The sequence below is a fragment of the Loxodonta africana genome, chromosome 17 (genome assembly GCF_030014295.1).
Source record: "Loxodonta africana isolate mLoxAfr1 chromosome 17, mLoxAfr1.hap2, whole genome shotgun sequence".
NCBI classification, from domain to species: domain Eukaryota; kingdom Metazoa; phylum Chordata; class Mammalia; order Proboscidea; family Elephantidae; genus Loxodonta; species Loxodonta africana.
Window position 1 is genome coordinate 4,843,369 of NC_087358.1, and position 17,351 is coordinate 4,860,719.

Genomic DNA, 17,351 nt, shown 5'->3' on the forward strand with positions numbered 1-17,351 from the left:
TCTGAGGCATCTCTGTGTGGACTCAAACCTTCAACCTTTCCCTTAACAGCAAGCGTGTTAACCACTTGCACCACCCAGGGACTTCATCACTCTATAGGCAGGTTTATTATAACTATTTAATAGATGAGGAAGCAGATACCAAGAGAAACTGCACTCACACTTCAAGTCATTCGGCTAGGTAAGTGGTAGAGTTACAGTTCGAACCTGGACCTGCTCGATCGCGAGGCCCAAGCCACTCTGTAAGCGGAGCAGGAGACCTTACTACAATTCGGAGAGGTGGCAAAACATTCTCAGGTGGTTCACTTCACTTGGGCAAAACGTACACTCTCACCTCTTGAGTTTCTCACAATATCTTAATCACATAAGATAAAATAATCACTGCGAAGTATTTGTTGTTGCTGTTGTTGGCTAAGATAATCAAGTGAAGATTAGAAGCAAGGTGCGGTATTCATTATTTACTAGCACTGAAAAAAATTAGTATACTGTTTATTTTCAGGTACTAGGCATCTCAGGTTTGTCTTCCTTTATAGGCTGGAGTGAAATTTGTGAGTGGTTCTGAAACGGTGTCTGGTTCCTCTGGTTCACGTCCTTCCTGCCAAGTCATGTCACTTACCGCACCTTTCTTCAGCTGAGAAGGGAAGATGATTGTCTCTTTTGCTCCGTTAAGGAGCCCTGGTGGTGCAACAGTTAAGTGCTCGGCTGTGAAACAGAAGGTGGGTGGTTTGAACCCACCAGGGGCTCCGTGGGAGAAAGACCTGGTGATCTGTTCCCGTAAAGACTACAGCCAAGAAAACTATGGGACGATCCTACTCTGTCACATGCAGCCGCTATGAGTCGGAACAGACTTGACAGGACCTAACAATAATAACGTCCTCCGTAGGATTTGGGCCTCCATTTTAATTGTACGTCTAGCAGAAAGCTCCTCTGTCTTAGAATAGGGTGGGTGTGCTAAGTTAAACATGAGCTGACATGTTCAGTAATACCGTGAGCCAGGCTTGCTCGGTACCAGGCATTTGTACCTTTGCTAACTGTAAACAGTTAACTTGCTCAGTGCTAACTGAAAGGTTAGAGGTTTGAGTCCATCCAGAGGTGCCTCATAAGAAAGGGCTGGCAATGAATCTACTTCCAGAAGATCAGCCATTGAAAACCCTGTTGAGCACAGCTGTACTCTGACACACACAGGGTTGTCGTGAGTCTGAATCGACTGGTTGGCAACTGGTTAGTTAGTTTAATCTCACTTAAGTCAATTTTATTTTCATTCCATGAGGCAAAAGACTCTCTCAACCGGAACATGCTCTAAAACAACCCATTGCCGTTGAGTTGGTTCCAACTCATAGCAACCCTACAGGACAGAGCAGAACTGCCCCATAGGGTTTGCAAAGCTGTAATCTTTATAGCAGCAGATCGCCTGGGTCTTTCTCCTGTGGAGCGGCTGGTGGGTTCAAACTGCTGACCTTTTGGTTAGCAGCTGAGCGCTTAACGCTGCGCCACCAGGGCTCCTCCGTATCCTTAATAAGCTCTCGAAATGATGGTGATGGGCAGTGCTCCTTCTCCTAACTCGTTTTCAAAAACATGGTTCGTAACTGGAAGCATCCGGCTACAGTGATCATTGCTCAGAACAAACACTCTGCACTTGCTGGTTGAGACTTGAATTCAGGCGCTCCAGGTGTCTGGAATGACAGGACTGGCCCAAGGCAGACAAGGGCTCGTGTCTGTGTTCTATTTTATTTAAAGCTATCATGATTTCATCAAACAGCACAGAAATGCCAGAGCCCTCAGGCTCAGATCTGTTGTAGCAGGCAGGCTTGGAAGTCAGTGAATTACAACAATTTCACATTTAAAATAATTAAATGCTTAGCATATTTTCCTTGGGTACAAATGAACAAGCTCAGAACTTGAAGGTTTTTATGAACCTTTTTTTTTGAGTTCACCTTTAGGCTACACAAACACACACACACAGACGGATACACACCCCCAGGGACTTGGTGTGGTCATTAAAATGAAGGTCTTTGCCACTTAGAAATAACAGGGCAGCTTTCCCTGTGGGCTCAGGCAGGAAGGGTGTGGTAACTTATGCCACAGCTACACTGCTGTGCTTGGAGTAAGCTGATTCATAATAAAGTTTACAGCTTTCCAACTAAAGACCCTATGACAAAAACTCACTATTTAGCAGGCTAAAAAAACCTGTTTGGTTAAGTCAAAGAACAAGAGGGGTAGGCTTATTTGTTTACAGAGAGTATACTGTACCTCTCCATCTTCCAGCTCCACGTCTAGGAAGTCGAAGTCTCTGAAGACTCTGAACTGCTGTTCGCTGTTTGTATCGTCCATGTTCTCCTGCTCTCGTGCGCCGTCCTCAGAAGAAACCAGACTTGCCTGGTGCTCCAGCAGGTCCGAGTCCCCGCATGACGAGAAAATCACCTGGGGTCAGAAAGGTCCCCTCCTGAGAAACCGTCCTCCCTTCAGCTGCCTGTGCTACAAAACTGTGTACTTGGCTCTTCATAGCACTGTAATTCCAGTACACACCTAATTCCTTAAGTGGGTATTTTTAGAATGTCCTTTTATTATTTATGTTGGACAGGTGCCTTCGGATTAAACTCACCGCGAAGACGCACGTTTGTGCACCAGGAAAATGTTCAGGAGTCAAATTGCTGCCTCTTAAGGCAGACAGGATCCTACCTGAATGTGTATGTGTGTGTGTGCTTGTGTGTGTGTGTGTGTAAAACAATTAAGCATGTGTTCACCACAAACTGGAGCAGCCAACAAAATTTTCCATTGTCTATGAACTGACTGAGGTTAAAGATGATACACGTTCACACACACATACCCGTCACATTCGTATAAATAATATTTTAAGGGATACTGATACCAAATATGTTCTTGGAGAATGTGAGAGCAAAGGATTTAACCCCTTCAGAGGTAAGCCTGGAACGGGGTAAAGAGTAAGAAAAAGAGGAATGAGCACGGAATTACAGAAGACTAGCTGAGAATTCACGCCCAGAATTTATACTCAAGTTCCTGTCGTGTTGACTTAAACAATAACAACAACACACAATCAAAACTCTCCCCCCAAAACAACAACAAAATCAAACAGTTTTACATTAAAATCCATAGTGTGTTAACATTCTTAGAAATTAATTCCTATGTCTAGTGTTCTTTTTACCAGGCCATTTGAATAGAACTGTGCGGAAATGATAAATTGCAAAGGAACCTAAATGTTTTGCTACCTAGCCTCTAATGAACACAGGCTGATATTAAATAAAATCAACAGCACTCTTTACCTACACAGCATTATAATATCTCAGTCTTCCTTCAGAAGTAGGTAATTATTTATAAGACTTGCAATGTTACAAACATCTCTCGCAGGTTGCAAGGGTGACCGTGCCTTTTTTCTCTGTGTTTAAAGACAGTCACACGACCTGTGTCAGAGTTGCATAAAGTGGTGCACGACAAGCAGTTTTGTACACAGATTGTAAATGGGTGTATAAGATAAAGAACACCCACACCCGTTGAAAAAACTCACTGCTGTCAAGTCGATCCTGACTCACAGCGACACTCTAGCACAGGGTAGAGCTGCCCCCATAGGGTTTTCTTGGCTGTAATCTTTACAGAATCAGATTTCCAGGTCTTTCTCCCCCGGAGCTGCTAGGTGGGTCTGAACCACCAAACTTCAGGTTCACAGCTGAGCTTAACCACTGCGCCACTAGGCCTCCTTAAAGAACACCCAGGGTCCGCTAGTCACTGAAAGACGAAAGACGAGGGACTAGAATTCCAGTTTCCTCAGCTTAAGGCCCCTTTTCCTACTTAGTCCTGCTTCTTTCGTTTCAAAACTGCCCCGATACATATTCTCAGCTGGAAGGGCCTCAACACAGGTACACAGTGTGGACCTGAAGGAGAAAGCAGTAGCCGTAAAGGCAATATGAAATGGCTCTCAGTGGCCGTGGCTGCACTGCAGAAGCAAAGTGACCTTGTTTCTCCTCACAGCCCCTCTGTGGGCTAGAATGCCCTGTCTGCCCCTGCCTCCCTGGGCCCTCCCTTTGTAAATAATGCCACAGGCACCGCCACAAACCCACAGATCAATCACACTAAAAAGGGTACTTAAGTCAGGCAAAGCTCAGCCAATGGCTGGCTGGGCCGTTTATCCAGATGATAAGAAATATCAGTTTACACGTTAGCAAGGAGTCAAGGACCTCTACTATTTCACTTTTTCGTGAGCTACATTAATAGGTACATTTTGACATTTTAAAAATAGCTCTGCAGAGAAATTTGTTTGCCAATTCTTCCTGTATTTGGGAAATTAGTTTGTGCTTTCTTATGCTGTTAATAATAAAGATGTCATAATGGGTGAAATAAAAATACCTGCCAAACCCACTCTTGAAATTTTTATTGTTTTTGCTACAGTATACTCACGCACACACATTTGAATTTTCTAAATTTTATAAAAGGTTTAGAAGCTTACTAAAACTTCAATCTTTCATTGCTCAGCTGTGTTTTATTATTTTTTTTCCATAACATCAGTGGAGTTTATATGAGAATAATACATATGATAGTATGTCCCCATTTTCACCTGTATTATGTGTGAGTAATATAGTGACGTCACAGTATGAAGTGTGTGTTGTTGTTGGCATGTTCACTGATTCGATCCTGACTCATAGCGACCCTGCAGGACAGAGTAGAACCGCCCCACAGGGTTTCCAAGGCTGTAATTTTTACAGAAGCAGACTGCCACATCCTTCTCCAGCAGAGAGGCTGGTGGCTTCCAACCACTGACCTTTCGGTGAGCAGGCCACTGCACCACCAGGGCTCCAAGAGGTGTGTATACGGAAAGCAAAATTACATCTGAAAGAAATGTACATTATACAAAGCAGTGCAGTAGGCATTTACGAATTTACTTTATGGAAGCCTGGGCTTACTTATAAAAAAATACAATAAATTGGAAAAAAAAAAAAACAAAAAACTTGAGTATTTATTCACAGACAAACTGGAGTAAATAGCCAACAAAATCTTTCATTGTTTCTGGACTAAGTGAGATTAAAAATCATGGTGTGGGGAGAATAGGTGGTCTAGACAGTGGATATCATACCAACACTTGTAATCCTCAAAACTATGACCAAAGACCAAAACGGACCACAGGCGAGAAAGACAAGGTACCCCAAATAAATGTGATACACGCTTAAACTTACTGATGGGTTTTTGCTTAATCCTACTTCTTGGCCACACAAAGAAAGGACATGCACCAACTTCTCTTTTGTCCTCTTCTGGAAAAGAAACACACAGGCCAGCTTTAATCAAGGAATCTCGTGATCGAAACCCGTTCTCTCTCACACTGTAGCACTCACCGCCCGTGCGCGGCTATCATGCACTCAAAATGTGGCCAGTGCCGACTAGGGTATAAAATACATGCCGGATTTTGAAGACTTGATATTAAAAAGAAAAAAAAAAAGGTAAAGTATCTCATTAATAATTATTCACATAGATCGCATGTTGAAATGATAAAATTTCAGATACACTGGGTTAAACAAGATGTTATTAAAATTAATCTTTAAGGGTGACTGTTTTTTAAATGTGACTATTAGAATATTTGGTAACCCTGGTGGCGTAGTGGTTAAGTGCTACAGCTGCCAACCAAAAGGTTGGCAGTTCAGATCCACCAGGCGCTCCTTGGAAACTCTATGGGGCAGTTCTACTCTGTCCTATAGGGTCAGAATTGACTCGACAACAACAGGTTTTATTAGAATATTTAAAATGAGGTTCACGTTATATTTCTTCTGGATGATGCTGATCGAAGTCACCCCAGGGGGTGAAAATCAATTCCTAGCTTCTTCAGATGACATTCTATCACTCCTCTTGATAATCTTTGTGTATTACAACCTTCAGTATCAGCAAGGCTTTTGGAATACCAAATTACATCTATTACGCTATGGCTCAAGTATGTTTTCCTCAAATGGGAGAATAACTTTATTTCTTTGCAGAATGAAACAATTCAATTATTTGAAAGCCTTTCCCAATTTATTCTTCCTAAAGTTAAACAGATTCAATCCCTTGTGGTTTTCTTCACAAACCTTATTTTCTAGCCCCTTAAGCACGGAGATTCTTTTATAAACCATCACATTTTCCAATGACACAGATCAACTAGGTCTCAGAATGACTGGTGAGTTGAGAACGAAAAGAAAGAGAGCTGTTGTTGGGTGCTGTCAAGTTGATTCAGAGTAGAACTGTCCCACAGGGCTTTCTAGGGTGGAATCTTTATGGAAGCAGATCCCCAGGTCTTTCTCCTGAAGAGCTGGCAGATGGGTTTGACCTGCCAACCTTTTGACTAGCAGCCAAGCATTTAACTGTTTGTGCCACCAGAGCTCTGGAGCCTAAAAAACGTTAATGTTCTTCAGAGCTGCTCTTAAAGCAGTCATCCTAAGTCTTCTAAGTCCCCCTCCCCTTTAATCTGATTTAAGTTTGTTACGTGGAGACCACTAGGAGGTCAATACCACTTATGGATTTTCCTTCTTAATGGAACTCGGTGGGCTGCGTTCTTTCCAAACTACAGAAGGGACATTCAGTACGGTACCTTCCCGAGGTCACAGTGTAGAGGACCTTGATGTCACGGGATGGCAGAAGATTCCTTAAACTATTCCCCTAAATCCTAGCAGGAATCAACCTAGAAGGGTACGGAATCGGGCTGTGCACTTTTCTTCTTTTTCCAAACCCATAACAAAGTCTGGTCAGCTCCCTTGCTTCACTGTCATACGTGCTTACTGAGAATCTGCTGTGTACCCGCAGGCATTAGGCACGCTTTCAATTCCCCTAACCTGCAAGAAGGAACAAATCTGTCTCGGCAGAAGTACAGCCAGAATGCTCCTCAGAAGTGAGGATCGTGAGACTTTGTCTCACATACTTTGGACATGTCATCGGGAGGGACCAGTCCCTGCAGAAGGACATCATGCTTAGTAGAGCAGAGGGTCAGTGAAAAAGAGGAGGGCTCTTAACGAAATGGACTGACACAGTGGCTGCAACAATGGGCTCAAGCATAACAACGATTGTGAGAATGGTGCAGGACTGGGCCGTGTTTTGTTCTGTTGTGCACGGGGTTGCTACAAGTCAGAACCTATATGATGGCACCTAATGACAACGACAACCTTCAAGAGAAGGAGCCCTGGTGGTGCAATGGTTAAAGTGCTAGGCTGCTTTAACTGAGCAAGATTGGTGGTTCAAGAACCCACCAGCGGCTCCATGGGAGAAAAGGCCTGGTGATCTGTGTCTGTAAAGATTAGTCTAGGAAACCCTATGGGGCAGTTCTACTCTGTCCTATCGGGTTGCTAGGAGTCAGAATCGACTCGATGACACCGGACAACAATAACAACAAGCTTCAGGAGCAAGGGTGAGTCCTGTTGGCACGTAATCAAGGTGTCTCTCCTGGCCCAGCACCCATTCCGCCTTCTTCTGGCAACACAGTCCTGCTTTCTATCTTGGGAATGGCTCTTCTCCCTCATACTCCTCGAAGAATCCTTTCTTTAGGATTGCCATGGACATCAGGGGAGAGAGGACCTGTCTCCTTCAAGATCGTCAGAGCCAAAGACCAGGTAAAGGTGGAGCTGTCCGAGGTCACTGGTGCCTTAAGCGGAGAGAAGCTGCCTGAGAGTGAGGCCTACAGAGACGTAAGTGGGCCCAGACATTGGGAGGGGAAGTGGGAAGAGTGAGAATGAGAAGAGAGGCTAAGAAACCAGTTCCTGACCCTTGGATGCTAGCTGTGCTTGAAGTCAAATATTCACCTGGAGCCTTCAGATATAGGAGTTAATCGTCATTATCCGCTTCAGGCAATTTTTGAATGGCCTTCTGTCACATGTAACCCAAAGAAAACCAGAAGTACCAAAACCACGGCCGTTGACTCGATTCTGACTCATAGTGAGCCTACAGGACAGAATAGAACTGCCCTATAGGGTTTCCAGGACTGTAATCTTTATGGAAACAGACTGCCGCATCTTTCTTCCACAGAGAAGATGGTCGGTTCAAACCATTGATCTTTCAGTCAGCAGCCGAGCACTTAACCACTAAGCCACCAGGGTTCCTGTAACCCAAAGTGCCCTGAATCCAATGCTTGGCAGTGAGCCCACTGACATCAACACTGTGATGCAGACTGGGGCTGGGATAAGAGAAGCACGGTGGGGGCCTGGCAGTCCACACTAAGCAGGGCTACCATGCTTTAAGTGCACACTCAGAGGACAGCAGCCAGAGTGGTACCTGGGTGAGAAGCCTTATCATTCACACCTGGGTGTGTCATTTGGAGAAAAACAGACCCATTTGGATGAGTGGCAGAGGGCCAGGATTTCTTTCACTGTTTGAAGGGCTGCCATGTGGAAGAGAGATCAGATTTTACTTCTAAGCCTTAAGGAAGAGAACTAGGACCAGTGAGGGAAGCAAGGAAGAGTCAGACTTCAACTCAAGGTAGTGAGCTATTCAAAGATAAATGGCTTCTTAGAATTCTGTGAGGTCCCCATCACTGGAAGTGTTAAAGCCTAGACAGCAATGTTGGGATGGTGAACAGTAGGACTGTGGATCACGGGGGCAGTTGGGCTCAACGCTGTTGTTGTTGTTAGCTGCTGTTCAGTTGGCCCCTGACTCATGGCGACCTCATGCACAATGGAGTGAAACACTGCCTGGTCTTGCATCATCCCCGTGATTGCCTGTGGATTGGACCCTTGTGATACACAGGGTTTTCACTGGATGATTTTCAGAAGTAGCTCGCCGAGCCTTTCTTCCTAGTTCATCTTGGTCTGGAGGCTCCAGTGAAACCTGTTCAGCATCACAGCAACATGCAAGTCTCCCCTGACAGACGGGTGGTGGCTGTGCGTGAGGTACATTGGCTGGGAATCGAACCTGCAGCTCCTGTCTGGAACGTGAGGGTTCTACCACTGAGCCGCTACTGCCTGCACTGGGCTCACAGGTACCCTCGAATCCCTTCCAAATAGTTCCTTTGAGTCTAGGATCCTATACCTGAGAATACTGAGGCCTTTTCCAGCTCACGGGAACGAGGACGTTGGAGTTGGAGCCCGATGAGGTGGAGGATGTGCTCCGGGTGACGGCCATCGCCCTGGGCTTCCCATCACGCCCTGAAGAATTCTGCAGTTCATCATACCGCCGCCCAATGATGGGCGTCTGAGGGACAAAGAACACAAGTTCTGTCTCATTAATAGTTCTTTGGTATAGGGACCACTCAACCCAGAGGCACCCAAGAAGCGCTTTTATTCTTTTATTTTGGTGAAAGTATACACAGGCAGAGATAAATCATTTCAACAATTTCTATACATACAATTCAGTGACGTTGGTAATTTTCTTCGAGTTGTGTAACCGTTCTCGCCATCCTTTTCCACATTCTTCCACCACCATTACCTTAAACTCACTGTCCCCTAAACTTCCCATCCAATCTTTTGAGCTGCCATTGTCAATTTGATCTCACCTAGATAATTCTTTAAAAGAGCACGATGCTCAAAGAAAACGTACTTCACTAATTAAGATAGGCTAGCTATTTCTTGGTCAAAGAAGACTTCAGAGGATAGTTTTGGTTTGGTTTAAAGTTTAAAGATTGTCTCAGGGAAATAGTTTTGGGGGCTCATACAGCCTCAGTGGCTCCAGAAAATCTGGATTCCATTGAGAATTTTTAATTCTGTTCTACATTTTTCCCCCTTCTGATCAGGATTCCTCCATAGACTCTGATCTGAACGAAGAACTGTTTTTTGATTAAACACTAGGTGAGTTCAGTGTCACAAGTAGGCTCATTTTCCTGGTGTTTGAATATCATTCTCATTAAGTTTGCATCATCAACATTTTCCCATTCTCTTTATCAGCTGAAAAAAGTCGCAATTACTTGTTCTTAAACACACTTGAGAAACCACTGATAAGGATTAGAAGCAAAATGCTCAGGAAACCAGGGAGTCCATTTTGTGATATTTAAGCTTGGAAAGAATTTGTTATAGTCACAAGAAGAGACCAAAACTTCTTCCCCTCTTCCTAATGTTCCATCACCAATCGCTACATCCTTTCAATTATTAAATATTTATGTAAATTATGTAAATTGTGTTCCTCCTTGGACCAGAACAAGCTCAAGTCAAAGAGTAACAGTAGCTTTTTCCCCCCATAGCAACGTAAACAATGCTAAAAATGGCAAAGGATCCAATAGCCATCCTAGTATCGCACACGTTCTAAATACAGAAGTGGGTGTGACAATGGCAGGGAAATACCATTTCATTCTGAACACGAAAAAGATAAGAAGTCAGTAAGCTCTGTTGTGTCAAAAACTCAACATAGATATAACCTGCTTAATAGTGCAAAAGCAAACAAACCCAAACCTACTGCTGTCGAGCCGACTCCGACTTATAGCGACCCTACAGGACAGAGAAGAACTGCACCACAGAGTTTCCAAGGAGCGCCTGTCAGATTTGAACTGCCGACCTCTCGGTTAGCAGCTGTAGCACTTAACCACTACGCCACCAGGGTTTCCAAAGTAAGCACCATGTAAGTAGATCAGGCTTATTCCTTCCATGAGTTCACGCATTCAGCAGCGTTTCAGAAAACATCTATGAAGTGCGCAGTATGCGTCAGCCACCGGACCAGGTACTGTGGTTACAGAGACTAATTGGTCACGCCTTCTTCTTCGGAAGGGCTCAAGAGATCACAGGGTAAGAGAGACTTGAAGGCAAAGAATTTTTATACCTTCAACTACATGAATTAAGACCAGTAATACCAGTAAGGAGCCCTGGTGGCACAGTGGTTAAGTGCTCGGCCGCTAACCAAAAGGTGGGTTTGAATACACCAGCTGCTTCGCCGGAGAAGGATGTGGTAGTCTGTTTCCACGGAGACTGCAGCCTTGGAAGCCCTGTGGGACAGTTCTGCTCTGTCCTACAGGGTCGCTATGAGCTGGAATTGACTCAACAGCCACGGGTTTGGTTTTGGGTTTTTAGGACCAGTTGCCACTGATTCCGACTCATGGTGGCCCCATGTGTGTCAGAATAGAACTGTGTTCCATAGGGTTTTCAATGGTTGATTTTTTTGGAAGTAGATTGTCAGGCTTTTCTTCCAAGGTGCCACTAGGTAGACTCGGATCTCCAACCTTTCGGTTAGCAGCTGAGCTCATTAATCTTTTGTGCCACCCAGGGACTCCAAATCGGGCTTAGAAGTCTTCATTTTAAAGAAATATAATAGGAATAAGTCTCTGTTTTGCCAGGCAACTGCTTTTGACCTTTGCCAGGACAAATTTATGCTCAAGCTCCCGGAAATACGTAACACAGCTAAGTACCTCTGAAATATCAAAGTGAAAATCCAGGGTTTTTCCGGGTAATTCCTTAGAAGCGCTGGTCCACACTCGATGTATTTCTATTTTCGAAAGATCACTGTGTTGGTAGGAAGGCAGGACGAGGCTGGCAGATCGAGAAACTACCAGCTTCAGGATATTCAAAGCTTCTCTCCAGTGAATACTCTGAAGGAAATAAAACATCCCATGGTTAAAAATAACTTTATTTTTTAAAGCATCTGCTGAAACTTCTTCTGACCAGTCAGAAATCACTCATTTAAAACCGCACAGGAAATTCCCTGATAAACCAAGGCAGATAATACGAAAAGGCCACTTACATGTCAGATGTGCTACACGCAGGAAACACGCAAGTTTAAAAAAATGACCAACTGCATATTCAAATAAATAACAATTTAACATAAGGAGGTACCATTTTTGCCAATGTGGTATTTCCTTAATTTGGATAAAAATCCCCAATGCATTTCATGCAGCTGACAACTTGTTGGGTGCTCTCAGATGGACTCCCGCTCACAGTGGCCCCGTGTGACAGAGCAGAACTGTCCCATGGGGTTTTCTAGGCTGTAATCTTCACAGGAGCCGATCACCAGGTCTCTTTTTCCATGGAGCCGCTGGTGGGTTTGAACTGCTGACCTTTCGTTAGTAGCCGAGCACTTAACCATTGTGCCACCAGGGCTTCTTACTGACTAGTTCCTCTTTCTCAAAACTCTTTCTATGTCCGGTTTCCAGTCTTCCCTGCTCTGTTTCCTATTTCTCTGACCTTTTCTGCCCTGTTTTTTCCATGGATTCCTCACACTCAGCCCATTTCTCTCCTCACCCTATGCCTCCCTCACTGCCTAACCCAGGAGTCCAGGAGCAGTTCTCAACTCCTCTCCTCCTGATAGTTCCTTCCTCCCTCTCCATTCCTGCTGGCACTAGCTCAATTGATCCATCTACCTGGACTATTTCTACCAGACTTCACCTATGTCCATCAAACCCACTCCTGCTAAAGTGATCTTCCTGAAACATTTTAGAGTGTCCCACCTTCTTGCTAAACTCCTTCAAGACCTCCCTCTTGTGGGTACTCTCTGGGTATGGCCAATGGGCTAATCTCCCCCAGGCTACCACAGGGAGTTCTTTAGACCTGGCTGGGTCTCCCAGCCTCTGTGCTTCACTCACGCTGTTCCCTGATCTGCCCTTCCTTTCCTTACCTCCTTACCTGCCTGTCAAACCCCTGCTCTTTCTTTACACTCAGTTTGTTTTACCATCTTGGTCTCACTGACAATCCCCAGGAAGACTGAGGTACTTCTCCCACAAAAATAGTGAACATAGATAAATCAACGTGATAATTTTTTTTCTTTCTCTCAGTTCCTCCCTCCCTCCCTCCCTCTCCCCTTCCTTTCTTTCTTTCTCCCTCTTTCCCCCTTCTTTCTTTCTTTCTGTCTGCCTTTCTTCCTTCCTGTCTCTTGTTCTTTCTTTTCTTTTTCTCATTCTTTCTCTCTCTCTCTCCCCCTCCTTCTCTCTCTCTTTCTTTCTGCCTCAGCTTTGGAGTAAAAGCACATAAAATAAAACTGATTCCCTCTGCTATTAAATTCTATACGAGGGAAGTAATGGTTTGAATGTGAAATTAGCCACTGTTAAAAGGAAGACCCACTGGCCTAAGACAGAGTGGGCAGCCTTCATAAATGATGAAACGGGGCACCTGGGTAGTAGAAAGGTGTGGAGTGGCCCTCTGACTCGTGAGTGCTGTGACATGCAAAACCGTCACTGAATGTCTGACCTGCGGCACAACTAGTATTCGAACACCACCACTCGAAAGACGAACGATGCTTTGGAATCACTTCAGCATCAAATAATTTCTGCAAGTAATGTGACCGGTGAAGTGAAGATGGGGAGAAATGTTTAAAATTTACACTGCATGGCACTGTCATTGAGTTTACCCAGAGAAAACCTAGCACTTGCCCTTGAAGGCTACAACTTGTTGAGTACCAGCCTGAGAAGAAACAAGGGAACAACCGAGATGTGCAGAAAAGCATGTTGTCTTATGAGTCAACTTGGCTAGGCTTTAGAGTCCAGTTATTTAATCAAACAGTAGTCTAGGTGCTGCTGGGAAGGTACTTCATAGATGTAGTTAACATCTATAAGCAGTTGACTCTAAGTAACAGAGATTATCCTTGAAAATGTAGGCGGGCCTCATCCAATCAGTTGAAGGCCTTAGCAAAAACTGAGGGTTACCAGAGAAGACATTCTGCCTCAAGTCTGTGGCACAAAATCCCATCACACTTCCAGCCTGCTGGCCTGCCCTACAGACTGTGGACTACAGCGTCAACTGACCAAGTTTCCAGCCTGCCAGCCTACACTTACCCTAAGGATTCTGCCTTGACACCCATGCAGCTTTGCAGAGGCACAACCAAGTGCAAGCTACAAGGGAAGATGCAGTCTCTCCAGAATGACGCTCTGGAAACATCCCAGTTTGTAAGTAAAGCTATTCAAATACTCACTTGCACATATTTTTCAATGGTCTTCAGGACTTCCACGTTAAACTGCTTCACAGGAATGACAGAAAGGTCCATGTAGCTGAGCAGACTGTAGATCACTTGGAGCAGGGGCTGCTGCATGCTAGGGAGGCCCTTCTCCAGCAGCTGTGGGACCCACGGAGGACAGGACACAGGGCCAGTTAGCTTGACACCAGATTTCAACACAAAAGACCAGTGTTTCTCAATGCCTTTGTGGTTGCAACTTTCTTTAAGTTGTTATTGTTGTTGGGTGCCATCAAGTCACTTTTTGACTTATAGCACTCCCATGTGACAGAGTAGAACTGCCTCATAGGGTTTTCTAGGCTGTCATCTTTAGGGGAGCAGATCGCCAGGTCTTTCTCCTGTGGAGCAGCTGCTGGGTTCAAACGCCAATCTTTCAGTTATTAGCCGAGCATTTAAACACTGCATCACCAGGGCTCCTTTTTGCACCATGCAGGGACCACACAGTATACAATAACCAAAGAACCTGTTGCTGTCAAGTCAATTCTGACTCACAGTGACCCTATAGGACAGAGTAGAACTGCTCCATAGGGTTACCAAGGAGTGGCTGGGGGATTTGAACTGTAAACCTTTTGGGTAGCAGCCATAGCTCTTAACCACTGCACCACCAGGGCTCCCATAATATATAATAGGCATTCAATAAATGGAAATTATGAGTTATCATCAGTTCTATGTAAATATTTTACCCATGGAAACTACAATAGCTCTTCTCCTTAATTTAAAAGCTTACCTCTGCCAGGTAGGTCACCATGTTCAAGGTCACATCAGCATATGCTTCATGAAGATAGCGACAGACCACATTGACCCATGTGGCACAGTCCCTCGTGTAGCTGTGGGTTTTATACAGACTCATGACGTGTGCGAGATTCGAGAGCTTGGGGTTCTTCTCCTCCAAACAAACCTTGTGAGAAAAGAAAATCAATTAGGGAAGAAAGAGCCTGATGAATAGGAAGACATGTTAGCGATTTTGCACCAAGTCTTGGTGGTCTGGAAAGTCGATTTATCCATTTTTTGGAAACGCTACCTCGTTAGCTCATATCACCTTCACCAATTATTTCCACCTGCCTTCTTATTAATGAAACGAAAAAGGAGCCTTTGAGCGGCCACCCAGAGATGCGCACTGCTGCCGTCATGCCTCAGTTACCGTCCTCGATACGTTCCGTGAGGCAGGACGTCATGTGATGTGGACGTTGTGTGAACACCATTTTGTGCATAAAATTCCTTTCAGGCATTCCCTTCCAGAATAAGGAGTTTTCATCCGTACTAAAAATTTCCCAGGGCAAATAACCTCCCTCTACAATGAGTTTATCTAAGGTTTCAACAAATTCTTCCGTGACCTTTGCATGAGCACACGCAGACTCACCGCTCCCTTTCACATTACGCCATGGAAAACGTCGTTTGAAGCATTCGAACCACTCAGAGCCAGCACTAAACTCGGTGTCGTAGGCTCAGAGCCAGCACTAAACTCGGTGTCGTAGGCTGGTCCTGCTTCTTCTGTACGCATCTCGAACAAGCTTCGTGCCTTAGCAGTGACTGTCAGCACACTGAGAGGGATTCGCTTCTGTATTTAGTCCTCAGTCCATGTCATTAGCAATTTCTCCATATCTCGTATCTTCAAATACAAGGCGTTTTCGTCAGCCTTGTAGCTTTCAGTGGAGCCGACCCTTTAACAGCTTGGAGATTTTTTCTTTGTTTTTGAGGATCATCAAGATTTTCGAGTGTGACATGCCTGAATCCAGGACATCCCGCTCTTTGATTGGAATTTCTGAACTCTATTATAACCTTATGGGACCACGGATGTATACATGGTCAGACATTGCCTGGATGGACGTTATGCAACGCTTGACCATACTGACAAACCAAAACCCATTGTCACTGAGTCGATTCCAACTCACAGTGACCCCATACGACAGAGTAGAACTGCTCATAGGGTTTCCAAGGCTGTAATCTTTATGGCATAGTAGTTAAGTGCTACGGCTGCTAACCAAGAGGTCGGCAGTTCAATCCGCCAGGTGCTCCTTGGAAACTCTATGGGGCAGTTCTACTCTGTCCTGTAGGATCGCTATGAGTCGGAATCAACTCGACGGCAGTGGGTTTGTTTTTTTTTTTTTTTTTTTTAATCTTTACAGAAGCAGATTGTTAGGTCATTTTATCTTAGAGTGGCTAGTGGATTCAAACTGCTGACCTTGCAGGTTGGCAGCCAAGTGCTTAACCACTGAGCCACTGCTGATATCAATTATTATTTTCAGGTTTTGTGGAAATTGTTGTCCTGTCTGGGCCTGGTAATTTCTGCCTAACACCGGGCCTTCTGAAAGGCGGTATCCATCTGCCTGAGAACTATAACATACCTGGGCGATCCTTTCGGCCACATCCTTACAGAACTGATTGGGGTTTTCAAAATGCTGGATCAGCTGGGGCAGGAGACACAAGACATTCAGTGGAAACCCTGGATTAGAGAAGAGAGAACGGACACAGCTACAGACAAGCACATCTTAACCATTAACAGTGGGAAGGCAGAGAGCAGATTTTATTCCAAGGTTATGCAAAGCAGACTTTCTGAAGCACTTTAGTGTGGTCTAACACAAAATCCAGGAAAAACGTGTGATGATAATGGCACCAGTTACAAAGAAGGCAATGAAGTAGGTTTGTAATTTTAGTTATAGTAGCCCTCTTGCTAAGGAGCCCTGGTGGTGCGACGGTTAAGCACTTGGCTGCTAGCTGAAAGCTTGGTAGTTGGAACCCACCCAGTGGCTCCGCAGGAGACAGATCTGGTCATCTGCTTCCATAAAGATTAAACCCACTGGTGTTGAGTCAATTCTGACTCGCAGCGACCCTGTAGGACTGAGTAGGACTGACCCAAAGGGTTCCCAGGCTGTAGTCTTTACGGAAGTAGACTGCCACATCCTTCTCCCACGGACTGGCTGGTGGGTTAGAACTGCTGACCTTCTGGTTAGCAGCCAAGCACTTAACCACTGGGCCACCAGTACTCCTGTCATAAAGGCTAAGGCCTAGAAAATCCTAGGGGGCAATTCTACCCTGTCACACGGGGTCGCTATGAGTTGAAAATCGGCCCAACAACAACAGCCCTCTTGCTAAGGGTTGTTTGTGATGAAGGATAGCTGGCCCGGGTTTGTAAAATTGGATTGAAATCAACTGAAGCAATAGTTGGAGATTTTTTTTATCAAAAACATATTTTGAGAAAAGCCACTAAGAGAAGAAACAGACTAAGCAATTTTAGGTCTCACCCATGTGATGGAAAAGACTGTTGTAATGAAGATTAATGGCTTAGAACCACTGCTTACGCGCTAGCTTCATGAAAAGAATTCTAGGCCACAGGCCATGGTATTAAAAATCTGGTTTGTTAATTTGGCTTAATTTAAAACAATAGGCAACCAACAGACTTTTTAAGAGGAAAAGGAAGGCAAATAAAAGGATTTGGGGGTTAAGAAGTAAGAGAAAAAAAGTCTATACGAGATCAACTGAGTGAACTACCATTATCCGCATTTTGACCCTGAAAGCATAACGAAATAACTAGTATCTTA

At 44.6% G+C, this 17,351-nt stretch overlaps 1 protein-coding gene across 11 annotated transcripts in view; it reads right to left on the reverse strand.

Moving 5' to 3' along the window:
• Nucleotides 1-17,351, reverse strand: part of FRY (FRY microtubule binding protein) — a 401,382-nt gene that overhangs the window by 48,803 nt on the left and 335,228 nt on the right. For all 11 annotated transcript variants that reach the window (XM_064269940.1, XM_064269933.1, XM_064269932.1 and 8 more), the window contains 7 exons: nt 16,158-16,255; nt 14,540-14,710; nt 13,774-13,914; nt 11,282-11,461; nt 8,983-9,144; nt 5,181-5,255; nt 2,248-2,418 (listed from right to left, as the gene is read on the reverse strand). In XM_064269940.1, coding sequence (XP_064126010.1) covers nt 2,248-2,418; nt 5,181-5,255; nt 8,983-9,144; nt 11,282-11,461; nt 13,774-13,914; nt 14,540-14,710; nt 16,158-16,255 — 998 coding nt within the window. The remainder of the gene's footprint in view (nt 1-2,247; nt 2,419-5,180; nt 5,256-8,982; nt 9,145-11,281; nt 11,462-13,773; nt 13,915-14,539; nt 14,711-16,157; nt 16,256-17,351) is intronic.